Source organism: Vitis vinifera, chromosome 9, assembly GCF_030704535.1.
Source record: "Vitis vinifera cultivar Pinot Noir 40024 chromosome 9, ASM3070453v1".
NCBI lineage: Eukaryota > Viridiplantae > Streptophyta > Magnoliopsida > Vitales > Vitaceae > Vitis > Vitis vinifera.
Window position 1 is genome coordinate 14,193,483 of NC_081813.1, and position 24,786 is coordinate 14,218,268.

Here is a 24,786-nt window from a genome sequence, read left to right on the forward strand (position 1 = left end):
ATATTTCATCAATACATTTCTTTGTCATTATACTTGTAAAAAAAAATAAGAGTAAAAAAAAATAAAAAAATAAAAAAATTCCCTTGCCTCTTTGTTATAATTTGTTATTGAGTTTTATCATTTATTAGAATGATAATTGTGTTTTATGCTGTCTTGCTGCCTTATCCATAAAATGTCTTGATGCTTTATTTCTAATTGCCACATTGTGCATTTACTTGTTTTACTTGGAAACATTTTTGTGATATTTTTCTTTTATTTTTTGATTTTTACTATACATTTTCCAGCTGTCAGTATGGCGAACGGTGTAAGTTTCTTCACGTGACTCAGCAGCAGCCAAAACCTAATGTCTCCGGATTTGGTGCACAAACTAGCTCAAACTTCCAGCACACAAACGTTCAACAGCAAAGGTCTAATCCTTTTGGATTTGGTGTCCAGAGCAACTCTTTGCCAAAAGGGACCTCTGATTTTGGATCCAAGCAGAACCATTTCAAGGTTTTTCCTCCTAAACTGAGTTAACATCATTAAGAATGTCACTGGAGGACACCATGCTCTTTGAGTTTCTTGAATGAATGAACTCTAAAAGGTTTTAGTTATGCGCATTGCCATTCAAAAAAAGTGTTGAAGAGTTTAGCTTTGTTGGTCTTAAAATTTTTTTTGTCGATCAGCCTTTTGAAAACAAGTGGACCCGCTTCTCCCCTCTGACTACTGGTAGCTCCTCTTCCTCCTCCCGACAATCTGATAATCAGGTGCAGCCTGCTAATCATAAGTAAGTGTTTGGTACACAGGCTAGACTTCTCTCTTTTTCTGTTTTATGGCTTTGGACATCTTGTTCTTTTACTTCATCATGACTTAAGTGATGTACTTTATGGAAATATTAACTTTGATGCATGTGAAGGTGCACAGATCCTGAGTCATGCAAACGTCAAATTGTTGAAGATTTTGAGCATGAAAGACCAATTTGGAAGCTCACATGTTATGGTCACTGTAAAAGGTATGTTGTTGTGTCTTTTTTTATTTTATTTTATTTTTTTATCAGAAGTAAAAGGTATGTTCTATTTACCACATGATTCTGGCATTTGATGAATTTGGGACTTTGGACTTGCTTCATGGCATAATTGATTGGAATTCGAATGTCAATAGAGACGTGATTGTAAATAAGCTGGTGAAAAGAAGAAAAAAATAAAAAAACCAGTTTTAGGCTATTCTCAAGGATTCCGATGGGATAGCATTTGATTCTGTAATGAGCACAAAAGCAAGCTTTAGTGGATGGCACATGCTTCAGTCCAGGAATTTTAATATACACACAGAGAGTTGTGCCAAATTGGTGGTGGGCATTATTAATGGTGAAACCAATTTCCACTGGCCAATTTAAACCTATCAGTCCTTTTCACTTTTTTTTTGTTCAATTTGCAAATCACATACCAAACAAGCTTGAAAACTTGCCTTTGGAGGGCTCAAAATATTTATGGCTTGTTTGATTGCTTGATATGCTATTGCTCAGCGAAGGCTCAAGTTTGCATGCTTTACTTTGTATGCCCTTGTTTTGCCCTTGCCAGCACATTCTCTGGTTTGACATTTGGTTTTCTCTGGTTTGACATTTGGTTTTCAGCTCCTATTCTTTTATCCAATTAGTTAAATATTTTAAAACATGCGGGGAAAGGCAATGCATTTTACTGAAAAGAAGTTGCATGTTCTAGTGATTTGTTCAGTATAGGTTGGAAGTATCACATATAACTCAACAATTATTCATAATGATCTTATGTGGCGGTGAATAATCATGGGTTTTGAAACTATTTTTAATAAACTCTAGTCAAATATACTCATTGATTAGTCGTAAGAAATTATGCAAAGAAAAATGGGCAATTTTGTTATATTTTCATAATGAGAGGGAGAATAAAGGAATAACCATCTATGTTCTTTTATTCATTTATCTCTTCCTTCTTCAATTGACTCTATCATATTCTGCTTGTTTCTTGTGATTATAAGAGTGGATCAAGCATAGGAAACTGGTGGCGTTGGTTATGAGTTTTTTATCTTTCTAATTTTGTTTTTGCAGTGCTCCTTGTGACATTGTTGGCGACATTAGCTATGAAGAATTGAGGTTGGCTGCGTATGATGATGCTGGGCGTGGGTTGAGCTTGCAGTCCATTGTAAGATCTGATTCGCTAATTTTTATTTTTTGTTAGCAAACAGAGAATCTATTAAAAGAGCGGATAGAGCGCCAGTGAAAGGGAGCACACTCTTATGTATATATGAAGTATAACAGTTGGTATTTGCCAAGCCTCAAAACCAACTATATCCAGCACTAAGACTATCTATGAAGGCCATCATTGAGAAATTTCCCATTTCTAATGATACTTTAAACCAATTAAGGAGGGGTTTAATGAAGCTCTCCTTTAACTTCTGATATGCAAGCACTTCTCCATTAAAGATTTTGCGGTGTCTCTCTTTCTATATACAGCAGAACAAGCATAGAGGTACCATTCTCCTAACATTGTGACTCTTCTTATTCGAACTCCTAACTTCCATTAGAGGAGTAAATTCCTCATTGTAGTTGGAAACACCTATTTCTGACCAAAACTTGATTTAAAAAAAAAAGTCCACAATGCCTTTGTCCTTGCACAATGATTCAAAATGTGATCAGTAGGCTCTCCATTCTCTTTGCCAAGACTACATCTATTAATCATTGTCCATCCTCTTTTTGTTAACGTGTCTATAGTTGAGATCTGCCCCCATACCACTACCTAGTGAAAAAAACGTTATCTCATAGGAGCTCAGGAACCCCAAATTCCTTTGGTTGGGAGGTCCACTCTAGATTCAAACATACAATGAATGCTAGTATGAATTTACACTGAAGATTCCCTTCCAATCCTCCCTCCAAACTAAGATATCTTCTCCTTCTTCTTGCACTTTCTCTACATAAATAAGCTCTAAAAATTGGGACACTCCCTCTATTTCCCAATCTTGGAAAGGCCTTCTGAAATGCACTAGCTCTTGGCCTTCACAACCTCTCCCTTCCCATAGGTGAGAAATAGTAGCATTCTTATGAGAAGCTAGTTTGAACAATCAAGGAAATGCTTCTTTTAGATAGATCTCCCCCAACCACCTATACCATCAAAATTTGTTTGTCTTCCATTTTTAACATGGGTAGCTATCTTTTGGCTAATTCCCTCCCAACCTTTTCTTATATCTTTCCATAGACTCATGCCAAAAGTCTCCCTCACATCACAACTTGACCCATTCCTCAAAGTTTCCTTGGATGATCTTCCTCCACAAGCACTCTTGCTCAAGGGCAAACCCTTATAACACTTAATAGTTGTAGAGTTTTAGAGTGGCCACTATTTTATTTGGGTCTTCCTTTACAAGGGAATCCAAATACAATAGGATTTTGGGACCCTATGGTTGATAGAGTCTTGAGGAGGTTGGATGGGTGGAAAAAGACCTTTTTGTATTTGGGTGGGGGAGGAGTATAACCTTAATTCAATCTTGTTTGTTTCACATCCCTAGTTATTTTCTCGCTCTTTTCAAGATTCAATTAACCTTAAAGATTGAGAAAATGCAAAGGGATTTCCTTTGGTCAGGGATTGGGGAGGGAAAGAAAGATCATCTTATCAGTTGGGATGTAGTGTGTAGGCCAACAGAGTTTGGGGATTTGGGAATTGGGAAGACTTGAGAAATCATTTCACTTTTAGGGAAGTGACTGTGGAGGTTTCCTAAGGAAAGCTATGGTCACATAGAGTTAGATGGCTTTGGAGGTGCTCTTTGTTGCAAGTTATTTTGAGCATTTATGCAACACATCTTAATGGATGGGATAACAACATTTTGGTTAGATGGTTACATAGATGTCCTTTGAAGGTTATTGCATAAGTTTTTTAAGACTTTTCCCCATACACCCGCTTTGTGGTGGGGAATGGGGAGAGAATCCGATTTTGGGAAGATTTATGGTGGGGAGATCAACCTTTGTGTTCACAATTTTCAGGTTTTTATAGAGTTGTCTCAGTGAGAAATCTCACCATCTCAATCGTCCTTGGTAATTCCTATCCGTCTTGTAATTTTAACTTTTGATGCAATCTTACTGATTTAGAAATTGTACTTATCGAAAAACTCATGTCTTCACTTACCATAGTGCACTTATTCTACCATAGATTCAAGAACTTGATCCTTGTCTTCCTTAGTTTATTCTTAGTAAAATCTTTTGTTGAAATAATGCCAAAGTTAGGACTTTAATTTAGGAATAAAAAAGGAGAGATCATTTAGGATATTTCCTTATGATTTAGTTTCCTAATTTTAGGAGAGAATTAAGCTAGATTGATTGTTTCTTATTCAGTCATTTGTGTATATATATGTGTATGGTGTGTACCGATTCATTATCAATAAAGGAGTTCAGAAATTCTTCATGGTATCAGAGCCAGTTTTCTGAAACCCTAATCCCTTCTGGCCACCTCTTATTCAGGCCATCACTCATTCCGGCCAAATCTTTCTGGCCATATCTCAATCCGATCATCTCTCTCTCTCTCTCTCATTCCGGCCATCAGTCCCTGTTCTCAGAGCCAAGGGAGAAAACACTTTCCAATCAGTCGAATAGTCGTCAGAAAACACTCACCGCCGGCAACTTTTCCGGCGAACTTTCCGGCGACGGTTTTTTTTTTTTTTTTTTCTACACCGCAAGGAGCGCCTGGAGGAGATCTCCAATTTGTCCCAAAGCACCGGAACCAGAAACCCATCCACGCGCCGCCCACGCGCGTTTTTCCGGTCGGCGACTGCATCTCACGCGCCGGCGCGTGAGGGCGCGTGAGCCACTTTCCGGCGACGCGCTTCCTCCTCTAGGCTCGCCTGACGCCGACCAGCCACCCTTCCTACCTGTTTGTGCAATCCGAGCCCTGCACGTGCCTCTTTTGGGGTTCTTTTGCTTCCGCGGGCCCTCTGATCAGATTTTCCGGCGTCCTTCGGCTATTTTTTCTCAACTCCAGTCCCTGCACGTGCCTTGAAAAGTGTTCTTCTACCTTTCCGGTCCATGACAAAATACGGAATGACATCATCACAAGTATCCAGCGTCACGTCACCAGAATCAGGGGGCAGATCTGAAATTCCAAACCTTGGTGGCAATGATTCCTCTCCTATTCTCATCACAGGACACAAATTAAATGGCCATAACTATTTACAGTGGTCACAATCTGTGTTACTGTTCATTTGCGGTAAAGGAAAGGATGAGTACCTCACTGGAGAAGCAGTCATGCCAGAAACTACAGAACCGGGTTTCAGGAAGTGGAAGATTGAAAACAGCATGATCATGTCATGGCTTATCAATTCCATGAACAATGACATAGGTGAAAATTTCTTGCTGTTTGGGACTGCAAAGGACATATGGGATGCAGCCAAAGAAACTTACTCAAGTTCTGAAAATACTTCAGAACTGTTTCAGGTTGAATCAGCTCTACATGACTTCCGCCAAGGAGATCAGTCAGTTACTCAGTATTACAACACACTCACAAGGTATTGGCAGCAACTTGACTTATTTGAGACTCACTCATGGAAATGTTCGGATGATGCAGCAACATACAGGCAAATTGTGGAACAAAAGAGACTGTTCAAGTTCTTCCTAGGACTAAACAGGGAATTGGATGATGTTAGAGGCCGAATCATGGGCATTAAACCCCTGCCAAGTCTCAGGGAGGCTTTTTCAGAGGTTAGACGTGAAGAAAGTAGAAAGAAAGTGATGATGGGATCAAAAGAGCAACCTGCCCCAACATTGGATGCCTCTGCCCTTGCGGCTCGGTCATTTAATAGTAGTGGTGGAGATCGTCAGAAACGGGATAGGCCTTGGTGTGATTATTGTAAGAAACCAGGCCATTATAAGGAGACTTGCTGGAAGCTTCATGGCAAACCTGCTGATTGGAAACCAAAGCCACGGTTTGACAGAGATGGCAGAGCACACGTGGCTGCCAACTCTGAGAGCACCTCTGTTCCCGAGCCGAGTCCATTCAACAAAGAGCAGATGGAGATGCTACAGAAATTATTAAGCCAAGTTGGCAGTGGCAGTACTACCGGTGTAGCCTTCACTGCTAATCGAGGAGGAATGAGGCCGTGGATAGTAGACACAGGTGCTTCTGATCACATGACAGGAGATGCTGCCATTCTTCAAAATTACAAGCCAAGTAATGGTCATTCATCCGTCCATATTGCTGATGGTTCAAAGTCAAAAATTGCCGGGACAGGTTCTATAAAACTTACTAAAGACTTATATCTTGACTCTGTTCTCCATGTTCCAAACTTGGATTGCAATCTTTTGTCCATTAGCAAATTGGCTCATGATCTCCAATGTGTTACTAAATTCTATCCAAACTTGTGTGTTTTTCAGGACTTGAAATCGGGGAAGATGATTGGCAGTGCTGAACTGTGTTCTAGGCTCTACCTCCTTTCATGTGACCAATTCTCCAACCAAGTCTCTCAAGCAAGTTGCGTACAGTCTCAGAGTATGTCAGAGTCTTTCAATTCTGTGTCAAATTCTAAGGTCAATAAAGATAGTGAGATTATAATGTTACACTATCGCCTTGGTCATCCTAGCTTTGTTTACCTTGCAAAATTGTTTCCCAGATTATTTATCAATAAAAATCCAGCATCTTATCACTGTGAAATTTGTCAGTTTGCAAAGCATACTCGAACAGTATATCCTCAAATCCCATACAAACCTTCGACTGTTTTCTCTCTAGTACATAGTGATGTGTGGGGTCCCTCCCGGATAAAAAATATTTCTGGCACTCGATGGTTTGTGACATTCGTTGATGATCATACTCGGGTAACATGGGTTTTCCTTATGAAAGAAAAGTCAGAGGTCGGGCACATTTTTCAAACCTTCAATCGTATGGTTCAAAATCAATTCAATTCCAAAATACAAGTCCTCAAGTCAGATAATGCAAAGGAATACTTTACTAGTAGTCTCAGTACTTATCTTCAAAATCATGGCATTATCCACATAAGTTCTTGCATTGACACCCCACAACAAAATGGGGTGGCCGAACGCAAGAATAGACATCTCTTGGAGGTTGCCCGGTGCCTTATGTTTTCCTCTAATGTTCCAAACTATTTCTGGGGGGAAGCTATTCTCACAGCTACCTATTTGATTAACCGTATGCCATCCAGAGTGCTTACCATTCAATCCCCACGTCAACTTTTCTTAAAACAGTTTCCTCACACCCATGCTGCCTCTTCTGATTTACCACTCAAAGTATTTGGTTGTACGGCATTCGTTCATGTGTATCCTCAAAATCGTAGCAAATTTGCTCCTCGAGCAAATAAGTGCATTTTTCTAGGGTATTCTCCAACCCAAAAAGGGTACAAATGCTATTCTCCAACCAACAAAAGATTTTACACCACCATGGACGTCTCTTTCTTTGAACATGTCTTCTTCTATCCCAAATCTCATGTTCAGGGGGAGAGCATGAATGAACATCAAGTTTGGGAGTCTTTTCTTGATGGTGTACCTTCTTTTCACTCAGAGTCACCAAATCCTTCCCAATTCGCGCCCACTGAGTTGTCCACACCCATGCCGCCATCAGTTCAGCCAGCCCAGCACACAAATGTTCCTTCTCCCGTGACCATCCAGTCTCCCATGCCTATTCAACCTATAGCCCCACAACTTGCTAATGAGAACTTACAAGTTTACATCAGGAGGAGGAAAAGACAGGAATTAGAGCACGGATCACAGTCAACATGTGGCCAATATATTGACTCCAATTCAAGTCTTCCTGAAGAGAACATAGGTGAGGATAGGGCTGGAGAGGTGTTAATTCCCAGCATTGATGATTCTACTTTGCCAATTGCATTGAGGAAGGGTGTTAGGAGATGTACAGATCATCCAATTGGGAATTATGTTACGTATGAAGGGTTATCACCATCTTACAGAGCATTTGCTACTTCTCTTGATGATACTCAGGTTCCCAACACAATACAAGAGGCATTAAAAATTTCAGAATGGAAGAAGGCAGTACAAGATGAGATTGATGCACTTGAGAAGAATGGGACGTGGACTATCACAGATTTGCCGGTTGGGAAGAGGCCTGTGGGGTGCAAGTGGATTTTCACCATAAAATACAAAGCAGATGGATCAGTCGAAAGATTCAAGGCTCGTTTGGTAGCTAGAGGGTTTACACAATCCTATGGGATAGACTATCAGGAGACTTTTGCTCCTGTTGCAAAACTGAACACTATCAGGATCCTTCTCTCATTGGCTGTCAATCAAGATTGGTGCTTGCAACAACTGGACATAAAAAATGCGTTTCTAAATGGGGACCTAGAAGAGGAAGTCTACATGGAAATACCACCTGGTTTCGAAGAAAGTATGGCAAAGAATCAGGTTTGCAAACTCCAAAAATCATTGTACGGCCTTAAACAATCTCCTCGAGCCTGGTTTGATAGATTCACAAAAGCAGTCCTGAAGCTGGGCTACAAACAAGGTCAGGCTGATCATACTCTATTTGTCAAGAAATCTCATGCCGGGAAATTGGCCATATTGATAGTCTATGTCGATGATATTATTCTATCTGGAAATGATATGGGGGAGTTACAGAATTTGAAGAAGTATTTGTCAGAAGAGTTTGAAGTTAAAGACCTTGGAAATTTGAAATATTTCCTTGGTATGGAAGTGGCTAGATCAAGGAAAGGAATCGTAGTCTCTCAAAGAAAATACATACTTGATCTTCTTAAGGAGACCGGTATGCTTGGATGCAAACCAATTGATACTCCTATGGATAGTCAGAAGAAACTTGGTATCGAGAAAGAAAGTACACCGGTAGACAGGGGGAGATATCAGCGGCTTGTCGGGCGCTTGATTTATCTCTCACACACTCGGCCAGATATTGGCTTTGCAGTGAGTGCTGTAAGTCAATTCATGCACAGCCCCACTGAGGAACACATGGAAGCAGTCTACAGGATTCTTAGATATTTAAAAATGACACCAGGGAAAGGCCTATTCTTCAGAAAGACAGAGAACCGTGACACTGAAGTATACTCAGATGCGGATTGGGCAGGAAACATCATTGACAGGCGGTCCACTTCCGGATATTGTTCTTTTGTCTGGGGAAATCTTGTTACCTGGAGGAGTAAGAAGCAATCAGTTGTAGCCAGAAGTAGTGCAGAAGCTGAGTACAGAGCTCTTGCACAGGGAATCTGTGAAGGGATTTGGATAAAAAGGGTTCTTAGTGAACTGGGACAAACGAGTTCATCTCCAATTCTGATGATGTGTGATAATCAGGCAGCTATAAGCATAGCAAAGAACCCCGTGCATCATGACAGGACCAAGCATGTTGAGATTGACAGACACTTTATCACAGAGAAGGTGACTAGTGAGACGGTCAAATTAAACTATGTTCCTACCAAGCACCAAACCGCAGACATCCTCACCAAAGCTTTACCTAGGCCTAACTTCGAAGACTTAACTTGCAAGCTGGGATTATATGATATATATTCTCCAGCTTGAGGGGGAGTGTTGAAATAATGCCAAAGTTAGGACTTTAATTTAGGAATAAAAAAGGAGAGATCATTTAGGATATTTCCTTATGATTTAGTTTCCTAATTTTAGGAGAGAATTAAGCTAGATTGATTGTTTCTTATTCAGTCATTTGTGTATATATATGTGTATGGTGTGTACCGATTCATTATCAATAAAGGAGTTCAGAAATTCTTCATCTTTTTTCACGGTCTTGTCCAAGTCCTTGAATCTAATCCCATTCCTTTTGGCTAATTTTGATTGGAAATCAAAAGCCCCTTCAAAGGTCAAAGCCTTTGCTTGGTTAGTCGTGTGCAAGAAGGTAAATACCAATGACATGCTACAGGTGAGAAGATCCTACAAGTCTCTAATTGCTCATTGGTGCATTCTTTACCAAGGGAGTGGAGAATCAATTGATCACATTTTCCTACATTACCTAATAATGCTGGGGCTTTGGCATAAGCTCTTCACGATAGCTAATATGGATTGAGTTCCCTCTAGGAGTATTGGAGATAGGTTGGTTATTTTATTTAGAAGGTTGGGGAATTTAATTAGAGGCAAGACTCTTTGGCATAGCACTTGCCTCACTGTATTGTGGATTGTGTGGTAAAAGTGAAATGCTAAGATTTTTTAGGCTAAGTACAAAACAGAAGGGATGTTGTGAGGTCTTCTTCACTTCTACTCCTCCTTTTGAGTCTCTTGTATTGTTGCTTTTAGAGGAATCCCACTTAATGTTATTCAACTAAGTTGGACATCGGTTTGTAATTCAAAAGGGGTGGATAATGTTTGAGAGAGTTTGATTTTGGTTTTTTAATGATATTGTCATATGTAGTTATCATTATATGGTGGAGTATATTCTTACTTTGATCAGGTTTTGTATTTTAATCAAGTTTCGTTTTTGATTAAAAAAAAAAAGCATTTAATTCTAATAAAAAGCCAAACAACTTAAACACTTAATGACATTAAGGTCTATTCTGATTTAAGTTAAATGCAGGTCCATACATATTTTAGACAAAAAAAAGAAAAAAAGAAAAACAAACAAACATGACCTTACTATGTGTTTTTTTTCAAAAATAATTCTCCTTTTTAGGAAGCCAAACTTAAGCCTGGATTGAAGAATTAAAGGTGCTAGACATTTTTTTTCCTTCAAATAATTATCCTTTTTCCTAGTAAGTTAATTTGGGAAGTCAAGCTTAAGCATACTGAAGAATTAAAGGTGCTAAACATTTTTTCTCCTTCAGATTATTCTTCTTTCCTGGTAAGTTAATTAGGGTAGCCAAACTTAAGCCTGGGCTGAAGAATTAAAGGTTCTAGACATTTTTTTCTCTTTCAGATAATTCTCCTTTTCATGGTAAACTATTAGGGAAATCAAAGCTCCTCCAGAGGTTAAAAATTTGGCCTGGACTAAAGAATTAAAGGTGCTAAACATTTGTGACCTTCAAAGGCACTTACTAACTGGTCTTTGTTTTCTGTGCTAAACATTTGTGAGCTTCTGTAAAAGATGAGGTTTACGGTTCTTCTGGCGTTTGCATAATGTGAAAAGTCAGTAATGAGACAATTAATAACTGGTACCTCGCTCAGTATGCGGTCTTTGTTTTTGGTGGTGGGTACTTGTTGGGTCAACTCTAGGGACATAATTGTCTTTTGGTTCTCTATGTTCAAAAAATTTGATGGGCTAAAATTAGAATGCTATGGGATTGATTTGGCCATCATTTTGATGTTGTGGGAAAGAACTATAAAAGAATTTTTTACAATGTCTACAGGTCATAATATTCAATTTAGGAAAGGGTGGCTTCTTTTGCTTTAGTCTCGCCTGAATCACTTAAGTCATATAGGAGCTTTCTTTTCATGCATTAACTGAGACTTGACTTTTGTGACTAATCCTCTCCATCATAGTATCTTCTATGTGAATATCATTGATTGGTTGTGTTTGGATTTAATTATGGAGGTAGGGGAGTTCATCCATGGAAAGTTGTCTTCAACTGAGCCACATGGGCATTTAGTCGGGGCCAAGGTTTGGAACTCTCCTCTTTTGAGAGGCAAGGAAGTTCTGCAAGCTTCGAGTAGGATTCAAGGTTCAATATACAGAGGGAGATCATTTTGAATAGGCAACCCCCACCAACAACATGTGTCAACATAAATACTGATGGGAGATCTAAAGGAAATCCTTGGATGTCTAGGGCGGGGGCATGTTGTGAGATGAAAGCAAATGGATTCAAGGACTAACTTTCAAGATTAAAAGGTACAGGGCTTCTAAATCTGAGCTGTGGCCATTCTCCTGGGTAACCTTTGCTTTTGGACCTTGCCCTAACCTTAAAAAAAAAAAAAACGGAAAAAACCAAAGAAAAATAGGAAGAAGAAGAAAGGAATGCAAAACTGGGAATTATCAAAATGGAGTGTGTGATTGCTCTAATGTCATCAATTGGATAGAGGAGAAGGGGTGTTTGCACATGCACCCCACATTTTTATTAATTTGAGTGGAGTTAGGAATAAGGTTTCATGGGCATAAGTTTTGGAAGTTAACTAGTTTCTGTGAAAGTTTCACGTTTTGCCCTTTGTGAAAATTCCCTGCATCTGGTTTTTGGTAGTTTCCTATAACTTTCTTCAGGAATACTAAAGATATTGATGTTTCAGTACATGTTGATCTATTATTGCTTTCTTAGATGATTTGCTGACTAAATTTATCTTTATTCAGGTTGAAAGGGAGAGGAGTTTGCTCAATTCCAAGTTAATTGAATTTGATAGCCTCCTCCGTAAACCCTATGCAGCTCCTCCAAATTCTACTCTAGCCATCCAAAGTCCTGCTCCCAATCCAGATGCATCCTCATTAACTGCTCAAAATAATACTCCTCCTTCAGCCTCAAGTTTTAGTCAACTGAGCACATCACCTAATATGGGATTTGGAACGAGGTAAGATCTCTTCCTAACGTTTGATTTTCACATGTTATCTTTTAGGAATTCACAGAATCCTTCCATTCAATTGAAGAAAAAAAAGAAGAAAAACTTAAGTTAATGCTGATATTTCATTAGTCCTATTCCTGGCATGCCATTTGGCCTTTATTGACCTGTTGAGCAATTTTTCCTCAGGCCCTCTACACCATCAAATAATGCTTTTGGGCAATCAAATTCCATTCAATTCTCCAGCCAGACTTCAGGTGCATTTGGGACAAACAACTTGGCATTTGGAAATGCAGGTGTTTTAAAGCTTTTGTGCAAGAACTCTAAGGTTGTATACTTGTGGACATATTGCTTCTGACTTCAATTATGTTATAGGTTCATTTGGCAGCCAACTTCCTGTACAGATGCATGGAAGTCCCCTTCCCTCCAATACAGCAGGCTTCAGCCATAATAACATGAGTGCTGGAAGTAAAGCATTTTCTCCTCCAGCAGCATCTCCGCAGATTATCAGTTTTGCAAATAACCAGTCACCTATCCTTTCCAGTGGGACTAACTCTATGTTTAGTGCAGAGTCAACCATGCATGCTCAGCTGTAAGTTAATGGAGAAATCTTCTATCTGCAAGCTATTAGAAAGAGAACCTGTTAATTAACAATTTTTGGATTCAAAAGGTTAGATGACAATTATAAGATTTGAGTTTTGGTTTCTGGGCTGAAGTTGTTTATTCAGCTATCAATCTATTTCAAATCAAACTCTTTCCTTTATTCTCTTTAACTGAAACAGAGAAGTTTCCGAACTTTGGATGATGCATCTGTGGCCTCTAATATTGAAGCTTGACTAAGCACGATAAAACCTTAAATCCTGATTCCTTCAGCTTAGCAAAATGAACCCTTTTGCTATTCTGCATAATCTAAGGCCATATCTCTAGTCAAATCTTATACCATATGATGATGGCTTTTCCCACTACATGGGTCAATGTGCTTTTTAACGTTCATCATGTTCTTGTGACACCCTTGACTCAATCAATTCATTTTTTTACTCATTCATTCATTGGATGGTAGTCCTTAATGGATATGTAATTTTAAAGAAATTTGTGTTCTTCATGATTGAAAATTTGTGATTTTCTTATAGTTTGGTTTTGGTCTGTCTTCTCCATGCTGCAGAGAGAAAATGCAGAGAGATAACTTCTCTGGGGATATGAGTATTTGGTTGAAAGAGGAATGGAATCCTGGAGAGGTAAAGATCTTAATGTTGGCTATATTTTGTGAATTTTTCTCATGATTAGTTTTCTGGCTTTTGTAGCTTTATGGGAGGATTGATATCCTCATAATCTGTTTACAAAGGGCTGAGAATTGACTGGGAAATTGAGTTTATGCCCTTCCTTTGCACAATAAAAGGAAAAGGAAAAAAAGAAAGAATAGAAAGAGTAATGCATTGTGTTTTAGCATTTTAAGTCTTCCTTGTCAATCAACAAATAAGCAACAAAAACAACAAAATAATAATTGTTATTATTATTTTCTGTCAGTCTTTGTCTTGAAGGCCTCCAATTAACCAGACAGAATATAAAAATAAATGGAAATACCACTTTGCCTACTGTAAATGTGTCTTTCAGCCTTGATTTGATGATCTTTACCATATCTTATTTCGGTAAAAAAGAAAACCATTAAGTGCCCGTTTGGATATACTTTATGATTTGTTTTTAAAAATAGAGAATAGCAAAAGGAAATTGCTATTTAAAATATAAAATCTTCTAGAGGCTTGCATTGAAAAGATAATTGTTTTTCAAGATTAATTAAAAATCTTGAGGTATTAAAATTTTTTTACCTCAAATCTTAAGATTTTTTAAAGTAATTTTAAGGACATAGGTTAAGTTTATACATTTTCCAAAAGAGTTTCTACTTTTTATATAAATGTTTCTATTTTTAAAAACAAAGAACAAAAGGTATTATCCAAATGAAGCTTAAATAAACTACTCTGTGTTTTTGTTGTTGTCTTTTTTACTAATTTTTTTTTGGCTTCCAGATTCCAGAAGAAGAGCCTCCGGATGCTTTTGTTTAACAGGTATACTTGGGTAATGAAGACTTATAAAGCATCATAGTTGAAAGGCTAGAAGAGCACACAGCTTATTGGCGTCACTTGCAAGATTGATAAAGCTGTCATGGCCATGGAGTGGGAAGAAGGGATGATTAATTTTGGTATGATAATTTTCTGGCATGCTGAAGAAGTCACTTGTTGCTACAATAGTCAAATCATTCTGATGCCTGGGCCCCTGTTCTTGCTTTAGAGTCTTAAGTTCTCTAGCCGTGGCAAGTGAAATGTGGGATTATCTTTTCCATTAATCACATATATCTTGCCATGTACTAGCCTTTAAAGCGGCATCTGAATTGTGGCTATGCTGCTGTGCAAATTTTTAGATTATCTATAAATGCATTAATTGATGCACATAATTGCTGATATTTTCTATTGAACATATTGCTTTTCAAATAGGTGCAGAAATTAAGTGATCAGTTGATATGTATGCGTATCTGTTTAATGCAAAGAGCTTGGTTTTAGTTGTTTTCTGATTTCTCAGAGGCAAAAAAAAAAAATTGCAGGATTGGAAGCTCTTAAATTGCATAGATGGCTGCAAATCGAGAATGGAAGAAACAAATTATTTCTAGCTTGTCCATGATTAGATGCCATGCTTCCTACTTGAGGGACAAATTAAAATTGGAGTTTTTTTTTTTTTTTTATAACCGTGGATGTCTGGGTTAGCTTACGCCCTCTCGACTAATCCCACGGAGCCCTGAAGCTAACGACGGGGTAAACCTCCAGTGAGGGGACTCTAAGATGGATGAATGGCATATAAGAAAAACTAAAATAAAAACTAATGCAGTGGAAGGGTGTTGGGTGGTGACATTTTGTTTAAATGGTTTGCATCTGTCATCTTTCCGTGTATGTGTGTATGTGTGTATGTATGTATGTATCTAGGGCCAATCCATAAATTTAGCACAGCCCCTATCCTCCTGCTGTTGATGTGTATTCACTATTCAAGCCCAAAACTTGATTCAAGTTGTACAAACCTCACTGTCAAAACAAAAGTAAGACAATGGGTGTTGAATCATTTGGTTTGGTTTGTTTTGTTTTTCAAATTGTCAAATCCAGACAGGCAGAATGCATTTTGTGCTTGACAACTCTTAATTTACTTGTTATATTGCCTTTTTGTAGGCTTGAAATGACAAGTTTACAGCCCACGTTTACCTTTTTTCTTTTATAAGGGGTCAAGGAAACTTTCTCATCAGTCGGGGCCGTTGGGCGACTTGGATGGGTTTTTCTTTGGTTGAAGATTTTATTTACCTACAAACAGGAGAAAATCAGAAATAAATTAATAATTGTTAAGAGTGAAAAGGAGTTGCAAAGGATGGGTGCCCATTTCGAAAAATAAAAAAATGCCACTCTGGACCACATGGGTGATGAGGAGGGACGGCCATTTTCCCTTTCCTTTTAATGGGAACCTGAGTGACTCCTGTCCTTCAAGACTCGGTTGCCCAGATGGCACAGGTTAATACTCCTACTCAACCGCGTTTTTTGAATTTGATAATTGATTGCAAAAGATTCGAAATTGAAAAGGTCTCAAAGATCGTGCAGACATTGTATCCGTGGGGCCCGTTTGTCTCCCGGATGACTAAACTACAGAACTTCCCTGTGGTTTCCCTTTTTCCCCCTCGCAAGTTGAGGTTTTCCCTCTCTGTAACTTATTTCCTGTATGGCATAGCGAGGGATGCGGTCTAATTAAATCCCTCTCTACTCCCTTCCTCCCAAGTGCTTTAATGTCGTTACTGACACCAACTCAAAATGAAAGAAATATTCTAATTTGAATGGTTGGGCTAAAAAGATCATTAACTTGTTGATATTTAATTATATACATTTTAACATAATGTTGGAAAAAATTTCAATGAGCAGAGAAAATGTGCAGGGCTTCAGGCCGTGGAGTAGTGCATTTACTTGGATTATCCAATTACTATGGCCCTATGGGAGTAGATGGGCTGAGCTTTTAATGCCCAATTCAACACACCTCTGTTTTGTCAATCCCCGTAGACGTGCCAGCATGTCATGACTCATGGCAGGGACTTGACACCAACACTGCTCTGGTGGTGTGGTTATGAAATTGTGAACCCAAGTAATAATTTAAGAAAATAAAATATAGGCGTAGTAGAGGTTTATAAAAATAAAAGGCAGGAAGGCAATGAGGGATGGCCTTGGCCAGCTGCCACACACATCAAGCACCCCAAACAGGAGTCTAGTCAGGACTGAAGAGGAGATCGCAGAGGCTTTTGATAGGGGCATGTGACTTCTCCACACTCCATCCATCCAGTAGTACAAGCAGCAATGTCTCGCCCACCTGCTGCTCGCCTCTTGCTCTTCATCTTTTCCTTTTGGTTTGGTGCTTCTTTCATTCAGATCTGTTGTGCACAAAGCGTGGTGGTTGATCCAAAGTTGAAGTTTGAGAATCCAAGACTTCGGCAAGCCTACATTGCCCTCCAAGCATGGAAGACGGCCATTTTCTCAGACCCCTTCAACTTCACCTCCAACTGGGTTGGTCCTCAAGTCTGCTCCTACATGGGTGTGTATTGTGCCCCTTCTCTCTCCAATCCCTCCCTCAAAGTGGTTGCTGGCATCGACCTCAACCATGCCGATATCGCCGGTTATCTGCCCTCTGAGCTGGGCCTCCTCTCCGACTTGGCTCTCTTCCATCTCAACTCCAACCGCTTCTGCGGCATTGTTCCCAGCTCTTTGAAGCGCATGAAGCTCCTCTACGAGCTGGACATCAGTAACAACCGCTTCGTGGGGAGCTTCCCCAATGTGGTGTTGTCCATGCCCTCCCTCAAGTTCCTGGATCTCCGATTCAATGAGTTCGAGGGTCCAGTTCCATCCCAGCTCTTCAATAAGGATCTGGATGCAGTTTTCCTCAATGACAACAGATTCCAATTCGGCATCCCTCAGAATCTGGGCAATTCACCCGTCTCTGTTCTGGTCTTGGCCAACAACAATCTTGGGGGTTGCATTCCAGGCAGCATTGGTAAGATGGGAAAAACCCTAAATGAGATCATCCTCATGAACGACAATCTCACTTCATGCTTACCTCCTCAAATCGGCCTTCTCAAAGAGGTTACCGTGTTTGATGTGAGCTTCAATCATCTCCAAGGCTCACTGCCACCCGCCATTGGCAAGATGAAGAGCTTGGAGCAGCTGGATGTTGCCCACAACAGTTTCACCGGTGCGATTCCGCCCAGCATCTGTCAGCTGCCCAGATTGGAAAACTTCACCTATTCTTTCAACTATTTCACCGGAGAGGCTCCTGTTTGTGCTGCCATTACTGGTGATGGTCGCCAGAATTGTATCCCAGGAAAGACGGACCAGCGGTCCTCTAGTATGTGTTCCTCTCAAGCTGCACGTCCTGTGGATTGCAGCAAGTCCAAATGCGGCGGCGGCAGCACCAACGCTGGTGGTTCCCCTGGAGGGTCACCTCCCAAGAAAACCCCTCCTGTGCCCAGCCCAACAACGCCAGTTGGTCCTTCCCCGCCACCACCACCTTCTTCAAAGTCTTCGCCTTCCACCAGATCACACCCACCACCACCCCAATCACAACACTCGTCCGTGCCTCCTCCCGCCAAATCATATCATTCCCCACCTCCTCCAAAGCAGTCCCCCATGACATCCCCGCCACCGCCCCCACCTACTGAAAAGGTATCACCAAGGACGCATCTTCCGCCACCGCCGCCTCCACCACCACCAGCTTACAACTGGTCCCCAAAGCCTGAGCAACCGCACCCACCACGAACCCCCACCTATCAGCATATGTCACCACCACCACCACCACCACCACCACCACCTCCATCATCAAACCAGTATCGTTATTCGCCACCACCCCCACCCCCACCCCCACCATCCTCATCAGAACATTACAGTTCACCACCTCCATCATCGAATCATTACCATTATTCATCACCACCACCGCCACCATCCACAACAGGACATTACAGTTCGCCACCTCCGTCATCAAACCACTATCATTATTCACCACCACCACCACCACCACAATCATCGAGCCATTATACTTCCCCACCTCCCCCACCCACCGAAAAAGGATCACCAAATGCCCATTTTGTACCACCACCGCCACCACCTGTCTATCCACATATGACACCGCCATCCCCACCCCCGCCCTCACCTTCATCACCAAATCCGCCCCCAGAGTCTGAGATGCCTCCGTCACATCAACAACAGCCTCCATCACCTGGGCCTTTGCATCCTCTTCCTCCTTCACCACCATCTGGATGTGGCACTCCTGGATCCCTACTCCCACCACCACCACCGCCACATTCTCTACCAGTACCATTGGCACCAGCACCCAGCCATCACCACTCACAATCATACCCACCTCCCTCACAACATTGGCATCATCCACCACCGTTACACCATCAAAATTCTCCACCACCCACCAAAAACCCATATTCACCCCCTCCACCGCCTCCGGATAACGTGCCATTGCCACCAGTTATCGGGGTATCGTATGCATCTCCTCCTCCCCCAGGAATCCCCTACTACTGATCTATTTGATATCCAATTTTAAATCTCTTCCATTCAATCATATCTTTCCTTTGTATTTGTCTAAAGGACAAAGACACCGAAGCGAGAATTCTATGCTGCAACAAAGAGCAATGAACGAAGGATCGCAGCAAGGAAGAGTTCCATCTCGTGTGTTTTTTATTGTAATGCTGCTTTGTGTCTTTTTTGAGGGTTGCTTTCCTAGCAATAATCTAGCTTCACCTTTCTGCTTCTTGTTATTTATGTATTCTTATTAATTTATATGATGAAGAAAATGATACAGACATGGGTTTTGGAAGAGGGGCATGAATCATGATATGGGCTTTTGTTGTACTAAGTGTACAATTTCATTTCAGTTGGGCATGATTTGTGCCTCGGATTTGGTGCCCTAGAAGTTTAGGTAGAGATGGGTATAAGTTTGAGTTCATGGTGGCTTCTATGTTGCCTGCATGAGTTCGAGGTGCCTCAGGCTTGCTTAGGCATTTCCCCTGTATAGATTCACTTAGCTCAGGCTTGCTTAGTGATTTTCTCTATGCAAGTTCTCTTTCTCTCCCAAATTTGAACTTGTTAGCTCTTGCCGCCTTCTACCTTCTCCTCAACCTTTCACGCCCAAATTCCTCCTATTGAAATTTGAGCTTAGATTGGACCTAAAAATCTACAACACAAACATAAAAGCATCAAATGTAACTTGCTAAGGCACCAACAACAAGATTAAGCTTGGATGAATTTTAAGCACCTTGAACAAACTATGATAGGCTCCTTAGAGTCTATTGAGGTGTTGAGTTTGGGCCCTTGTTGCAAGTCCCTCAACACCTTTAAAGGGAAAATAAAAGAGAAGTACACAAACAAAGCTAAACTCTTATAACCAGCTTGCATAGGGTTTAAAGGAGTAGAAATCCATGATTAAGGGCCTGTTTGGGAAGTGTTTTCAAGAACTGTATTTTGTTCCTAAGAACAAAAAACACCAAAAAACATGTTTGGTAACCTGAGTGATGTTTTGTTCTAGTGTTCTTCGTGTTCTTAAAATCCTATTTTCAGAGAACATCTTCAACTTGTTTTTCCTGTTTTTTGCACTATTTAGAGAACTAAAAGAAGGGCTTGTTCTTCGTGTTTTCATTAGGAGTGTTCTTCGTGTTCTCAAGTGTTCCTTCTCAGTCTACATCGTGAATATCTTCACCAACATCCAAAATAGAGAAAAATCTCTAAAAAAACATAGAAAAATCTCAAAGAAAAATCTATGAAAATACCAAGAAAAATCCTTGAAAAAATCTCTGGGCGGACAAAAAATTTTTTGAAAAAAAAAAAGGAAACTATCTGAGAAAAACAAAGAAAAATCTCTGAAAAACATCAAAAAATCTTTGAAAAATCAAAGATTCTCTCAAAAAGGAAAACTTTCAATACCCATGAGATGAAGATGAAGAATAAACAAATCCAAATAATTGACCAATTGAGAACAATTCCTTTGTTCCAATGGTGTCGCTGTGGTTACTGGGATCCAATTCCTCTTATCGACGATAGGATTGATGATCAGTGCATCCTGTCTTTTCCTTTCTCTCTGTGTGTGGGTGATCGATGTACCCATCTCCTCTTTGCATCTGGGTTTTGTGGGTATGCCCTTGTGGTGTTTGTGAATGGGGAATGAAAAGCAGGCAAACAACTGATGATATATATAATAATAGTTTATATATATATGTGTGTGTGTGTGTGTGTGTGGAGTGAATTCTATAAATTCTAATGTATGGTTTATTATATAAATTCTAATGACATTGTAGGACTTGAATAAGAATCAGTAATATATTATTTTATATGTAAAGATGTATTATTTTATATGTTAATGGTATGATGTTATTGAATAATGTGAATTTAATGATATTGTATCATGATGTAAATTTAATAATATGATATAAATTTAATGATTAAACTTATATAATTATAATTATTTTTAATAATTTTAATAATATTTTTATAATTTGTTGAACTTTTTTAATTATCATATTCTGCATTTCACCCTATATTATAGACATGAAAAATGATGCAGTTAATGATCAAAACCACGACTTTGAATAATGTACTACACCTTGAGAATATCCTCACCAACATATCTCTATTAAGACACCTAATATACCTTTGATGTATTTTCATTATTTATAATTATTTAAAAAAATTGAAAATGATGCAAATAATTTTTGAAATTGGTACAATTTCTTAAATTTTAATGAAGAGTAAATATAAAAATTATTTATATTTATAAAATCAAATTAATAGAAGAAAACATTTAGTTTAAAAAAACAACTTCCAAACATGTTTTTTGTTTTACTTGTTCTATTTTTTTTATTAACTCAACCAAATATGTTTTATTTATTTATTTTTGAGAACAAAAACTTTTTTTATAGAATTCAATTCCCAAACACTATTTTTTTTTCTTGAAAACATAAAAAACTATTCTTAAAAATTGTTCTTAAAAATTGTTTTCCAAAACAGTTTTGAAAAATAGTAACCAAACAAACCCTAAGTTTGCTTCAAAATCTATGCTAGAAATCCCTTATTCATCGCCAAGGTCAAAGTCTCCTCATTAGCTACCCCTATTAACATGTAAAACTTAGTTTGAAGGGATTCTCTAAGTTTCTTGTTTAAGTTAGAATATCATTAGGATTTCCATAGACATCTCTAGTGTTAATTTGGAGTACTCCTTGCCCTTAATGTTGCTAAGTTACATCGTAACTTAGGTGCTTAAGTTTTTATTGGTTACTTTTTATTCACTTCCACTTTTTTTTTTTTTAATGTCTTCTCATTTTATTCATTTTTTCTCTTTTTACTTATGCCTTCATTTTTTTTTCTTTTTCTCTATATTATTTAAATAATTCAAGTAGTCATTCTATCTTGGCTTATTTGCTTATATAATGACTTTTAGCTTGTGATTCCCAAGCTAGTTAACCTAAGGCTTCAGGTGATGAACCACCCTTGGGACTTACTACCAAGCCTCAAAGGACTAAACTATTGATAAAGTTGTGCAAACTATATTGATAAGTAAGCATAAAACAATAATAATCTCCATACCAAAATTCTCAAACAAAACTAATGAATACAACAAATAATCGTACATTAAGGATAATCACCATGCCAAAACTCTCACCATGCTAAAAACATATGAACATGCAATTTAAAGGTGCAATAAGAGTGTATTCATTGATCGGCTAATCAAACACCATATTTTCCTTAATTGGAGTTCAAACTTGACCTTTTTCTATCCCTAATAAATTAGTACCATATTATGTGTTAGAAAACTTGGATTACTTTGTTCCCGTGCTCTGGATCTCATAAGGTGCATGTATCTATTCTTAGAGATCTCTAGATCTAATGCAACGGAAAATAATAGCTTCAAAAACCATTACAAAATAGAGATTTGGAGAAAAAGGTTGCTAATTGATTAATTAACCATACAAGGTCGTAATTAATCAATTAGCCAAGTCCAAAGATACTACTCACTTATCCTTGCATAATTTTACATAATTACCAAAATACCTTTGTACACAAAAGTGAACTAAAAACCCATCCAACCCTCATAAACCATGTCATCAAGGAATATGAGCTTAGAGTAGGAATCACTAGGACCCATAGGAGTACTGGTTTTCTCAAAATCAAATTCTGAAATTGACTCAACATCCCACTATAGAGAGTTAATTGCACTCCAATATCCTATGCATATTACAACAAGACACCAAGTGTTAAGGTCTGTGACCTACTATCTATTATATATAGACTTCCCATGAAATGGTATCTGTAATATAACAAGGTAGTGTTATCATCTATCAAGATTACCTTTTAAATCTTTGAGTTACAAATCCTACTTATTATGTGATCAAATGATATACTCTAGCTCCAAAGAGCATATGTCAAATTCCACAAAAGGAGTTACCGTGGCCATAGATTCCATGATCACATGTCCTTTGGATCACCTAAGGGGACACACTGTCTTAGTTTCATGAGATATCATGGTGCCTTTATTGAGAATACTTGTTGCCACCAACCTCCATCAATAGTGACCCAATTCATAGGGATATATGACCATTTTAGGGTCTCACTCACAGGTCAAAGCCTCCTATTCCATGTAGTAGATTGGTGAATCATGACAATGATAGCCTAGCGTTATGATTCACCATAGGTCCTGTCTAGTATGCATCGCATACACTAGTGCACTCACCATGAGAAACCCATCCTGACAACCAAGACAAGTCATCCTTCCAATTAGGAGGTGGTGCTCTACAATATCTACTAGATTGTCCAAATCCATGAATCGACTGTGGACAACTTATTTACTTACAATGAACCCATGACTTGTATCTTTTATGCAATTCTTAATGCATCAAAGTCATGTACAATATAAGAGACATGAGCTGAATGCTCAAATCAATGTCAATACACCAAAAAGGATAGCAAGGGAATAGTTATGTATTTAAAACTAAGTCAAATGAATGTATTTAAAAAGATATGAATGTAGCCCACATCAATATACATGAATTAATCCACAACTTTTCTTCAAATGATCATAAAGGGAAGCTCATAAAAGGATAAAGAGTATTCCTTTGTTTTGGAATTGCAAGATTCATTCATGTAATTAAATTTGAGAAAAAAAAAATCCTTAAAATCAAAGAAAACTAGGAATAGTGCATGTCGTAGGAAAATGGTAGCATCTAGGATTGAAAGCAAAATTTTATCAACCTAGGGGGTTTAAGGATCAAATGTGAAAAGGAAAAGAGAGTTAGAAATCAATTTAAAAATCATGAAAAGAACATAAAAAACAGAAATTGTACCTAAAGAAAAAAACACAAAAGAAAATATAGTACACTATGCGCATGGGCATTGAGCATGCGGAGAAAAAATGTAGTTAGGAAAAGTGCACTTAAAATATGAGGGATTAAGTGCACAAAGGTTGTGCTCCAGAGTGTGGACCAGAGAAAGGATGAAAAAACATGTGCAAATGAATTACCCATTGAAGGGGGTTGTGCATTGAGTGTGCGCAAGGGAAAAGGTGCACAATAGCATAACAAAGAGGATTATGCACCTAGGTGTGCACATTGAACAACAAGGTTGCATAGGAAATGTACATTGAGGAATACAAGTGCACGCAAGATTGCACATCAGAGATGAAGGAAAAAGTGTGCATAAAGATTGTGCACTAAGAAGCTATAATAATGTACGTAATAGTGCATTGAAGGGAACTTGACTACACACTAAAGAGGGTGCAATGCACATTGAAGGGAGTTAGATCAAGCATTATGCATTGAATAAGGGGAAGGTCATGAAAGGGGTATTGTGTGGGCAAAGTTTGTGCACTAGAGTGTGTAGGGAATTAAACCGAATTCCCAACCCGTGAGAAACAAAAATTAGAGAAAAACACAATCCAAAGAAAAACAATCACACACACAAGACAGTATTTACGTGGTTCGGCAATTTGCCTACGTCCACGGAGTTGCAGGGATCTCACTATTATCAGGGAAGAATACAGAGTACAACCTAGCGGCTACAATATTCTCTATATATATATAGCACGGCAACCCTACCATACTAAAAAACCCTAATTAAAAAAGGGTGGTTCCACAATGGGCTAAACGAGCCCAATAGGCCTCAATAAATCTCCCATTAAAAAAGCCATGCAATATTATTCGGGTCGGGTCGTCAAACCGGATCAAACAAAACTAGGCTCCACAAAGCCCAACAAATCTCCCACTTGGAGACTAGTCCAATCACCAACATCAAACCGCTATCCTCCAAGAAACGATCCCTCATCCCTACAACTCATCCTCCTGTCCTCAAGCT

The 24,786-nt window shown here is 38.9% G+C and overlaps 2 protein-coding genes across 5 annotated transcripts in view; both read left to right on the forward strand.

Moving 5' to 3' along the window:
• LOC100243153 (zinc finger CCCH domain-containing protein 16) overlaps positions 1-14,865 on the forward strand; it is a 33,706-nt gene extending 18,841 nt beyond the window's left edge. For 3 of the 4 annotated variants that reach the window (XM_010656727.3, XM_010656726.3, XM_019222269.2), the window contains exons 4-12: positions 285-492; positions 666-766; positions 896-991; positions 2,057-2,150; positions 12,180-12,394; positions 12,572-12,678; positions 12,758-12,974; positions 13,545-13,617; positions 14,404-14,865. In XM_010656727.3, coding sequence (XP_010655029.1) covers positions 285-492; positions 666-766; positions 896-991; positions 2,057-2,150; positions 12,180-12,394; positions 12,572-12,678; positions 12,758-12,974; positions 13,545-13,617; positions 14,404-14,439 — 1,147 coding nt within the window. In that variant the 3' untranslated portion in view covers positions 14,440-14,865. The remainder of the gene's footprint in view (positions 1-284; positions 493-665; positions 767-895; positions 992-2,056; positions 2,151-12,179; positions 12,395-12,571; positions 12,679-12,757; positions 12,975-13,544; positions 13,618-14,403) is intronic. The other variant, XM_010656728.3, reaches the window with a different exon arrangement.
• A 1,660-nt stretch (positions 14,866-16,525) lies between these two features.
• LOC100265463 (leucine-rich repeat extensin-like protein 4) lies at positions 16,526-19,267 on the forward strand. The gene has a single exon (XM_010656729.3). The coding sequence runs from the start codon at positions 16,750-16,752 to the stop codon at positions 18,970-18,972; it is 2,223 nt and encodes a 740-aa protein (XP_010655031.3). The 5' UTR covers positions 16,526-16,749; the 3' UTR covers positions 18,973-19,267.
• Positions 19,268-24,786: the final 5,519 nt, after the last annotated feature.

What these genes read in the sequence shown, in the direction of transcription:
- LOC100265463 (XM_010656729.3), top strand. Translation starts at nt 16,750, where the DNA reads ATGTCTCGCCCACCTGCTGCTCGCCTCTTGCTCTTCATCTTTTCCTTT.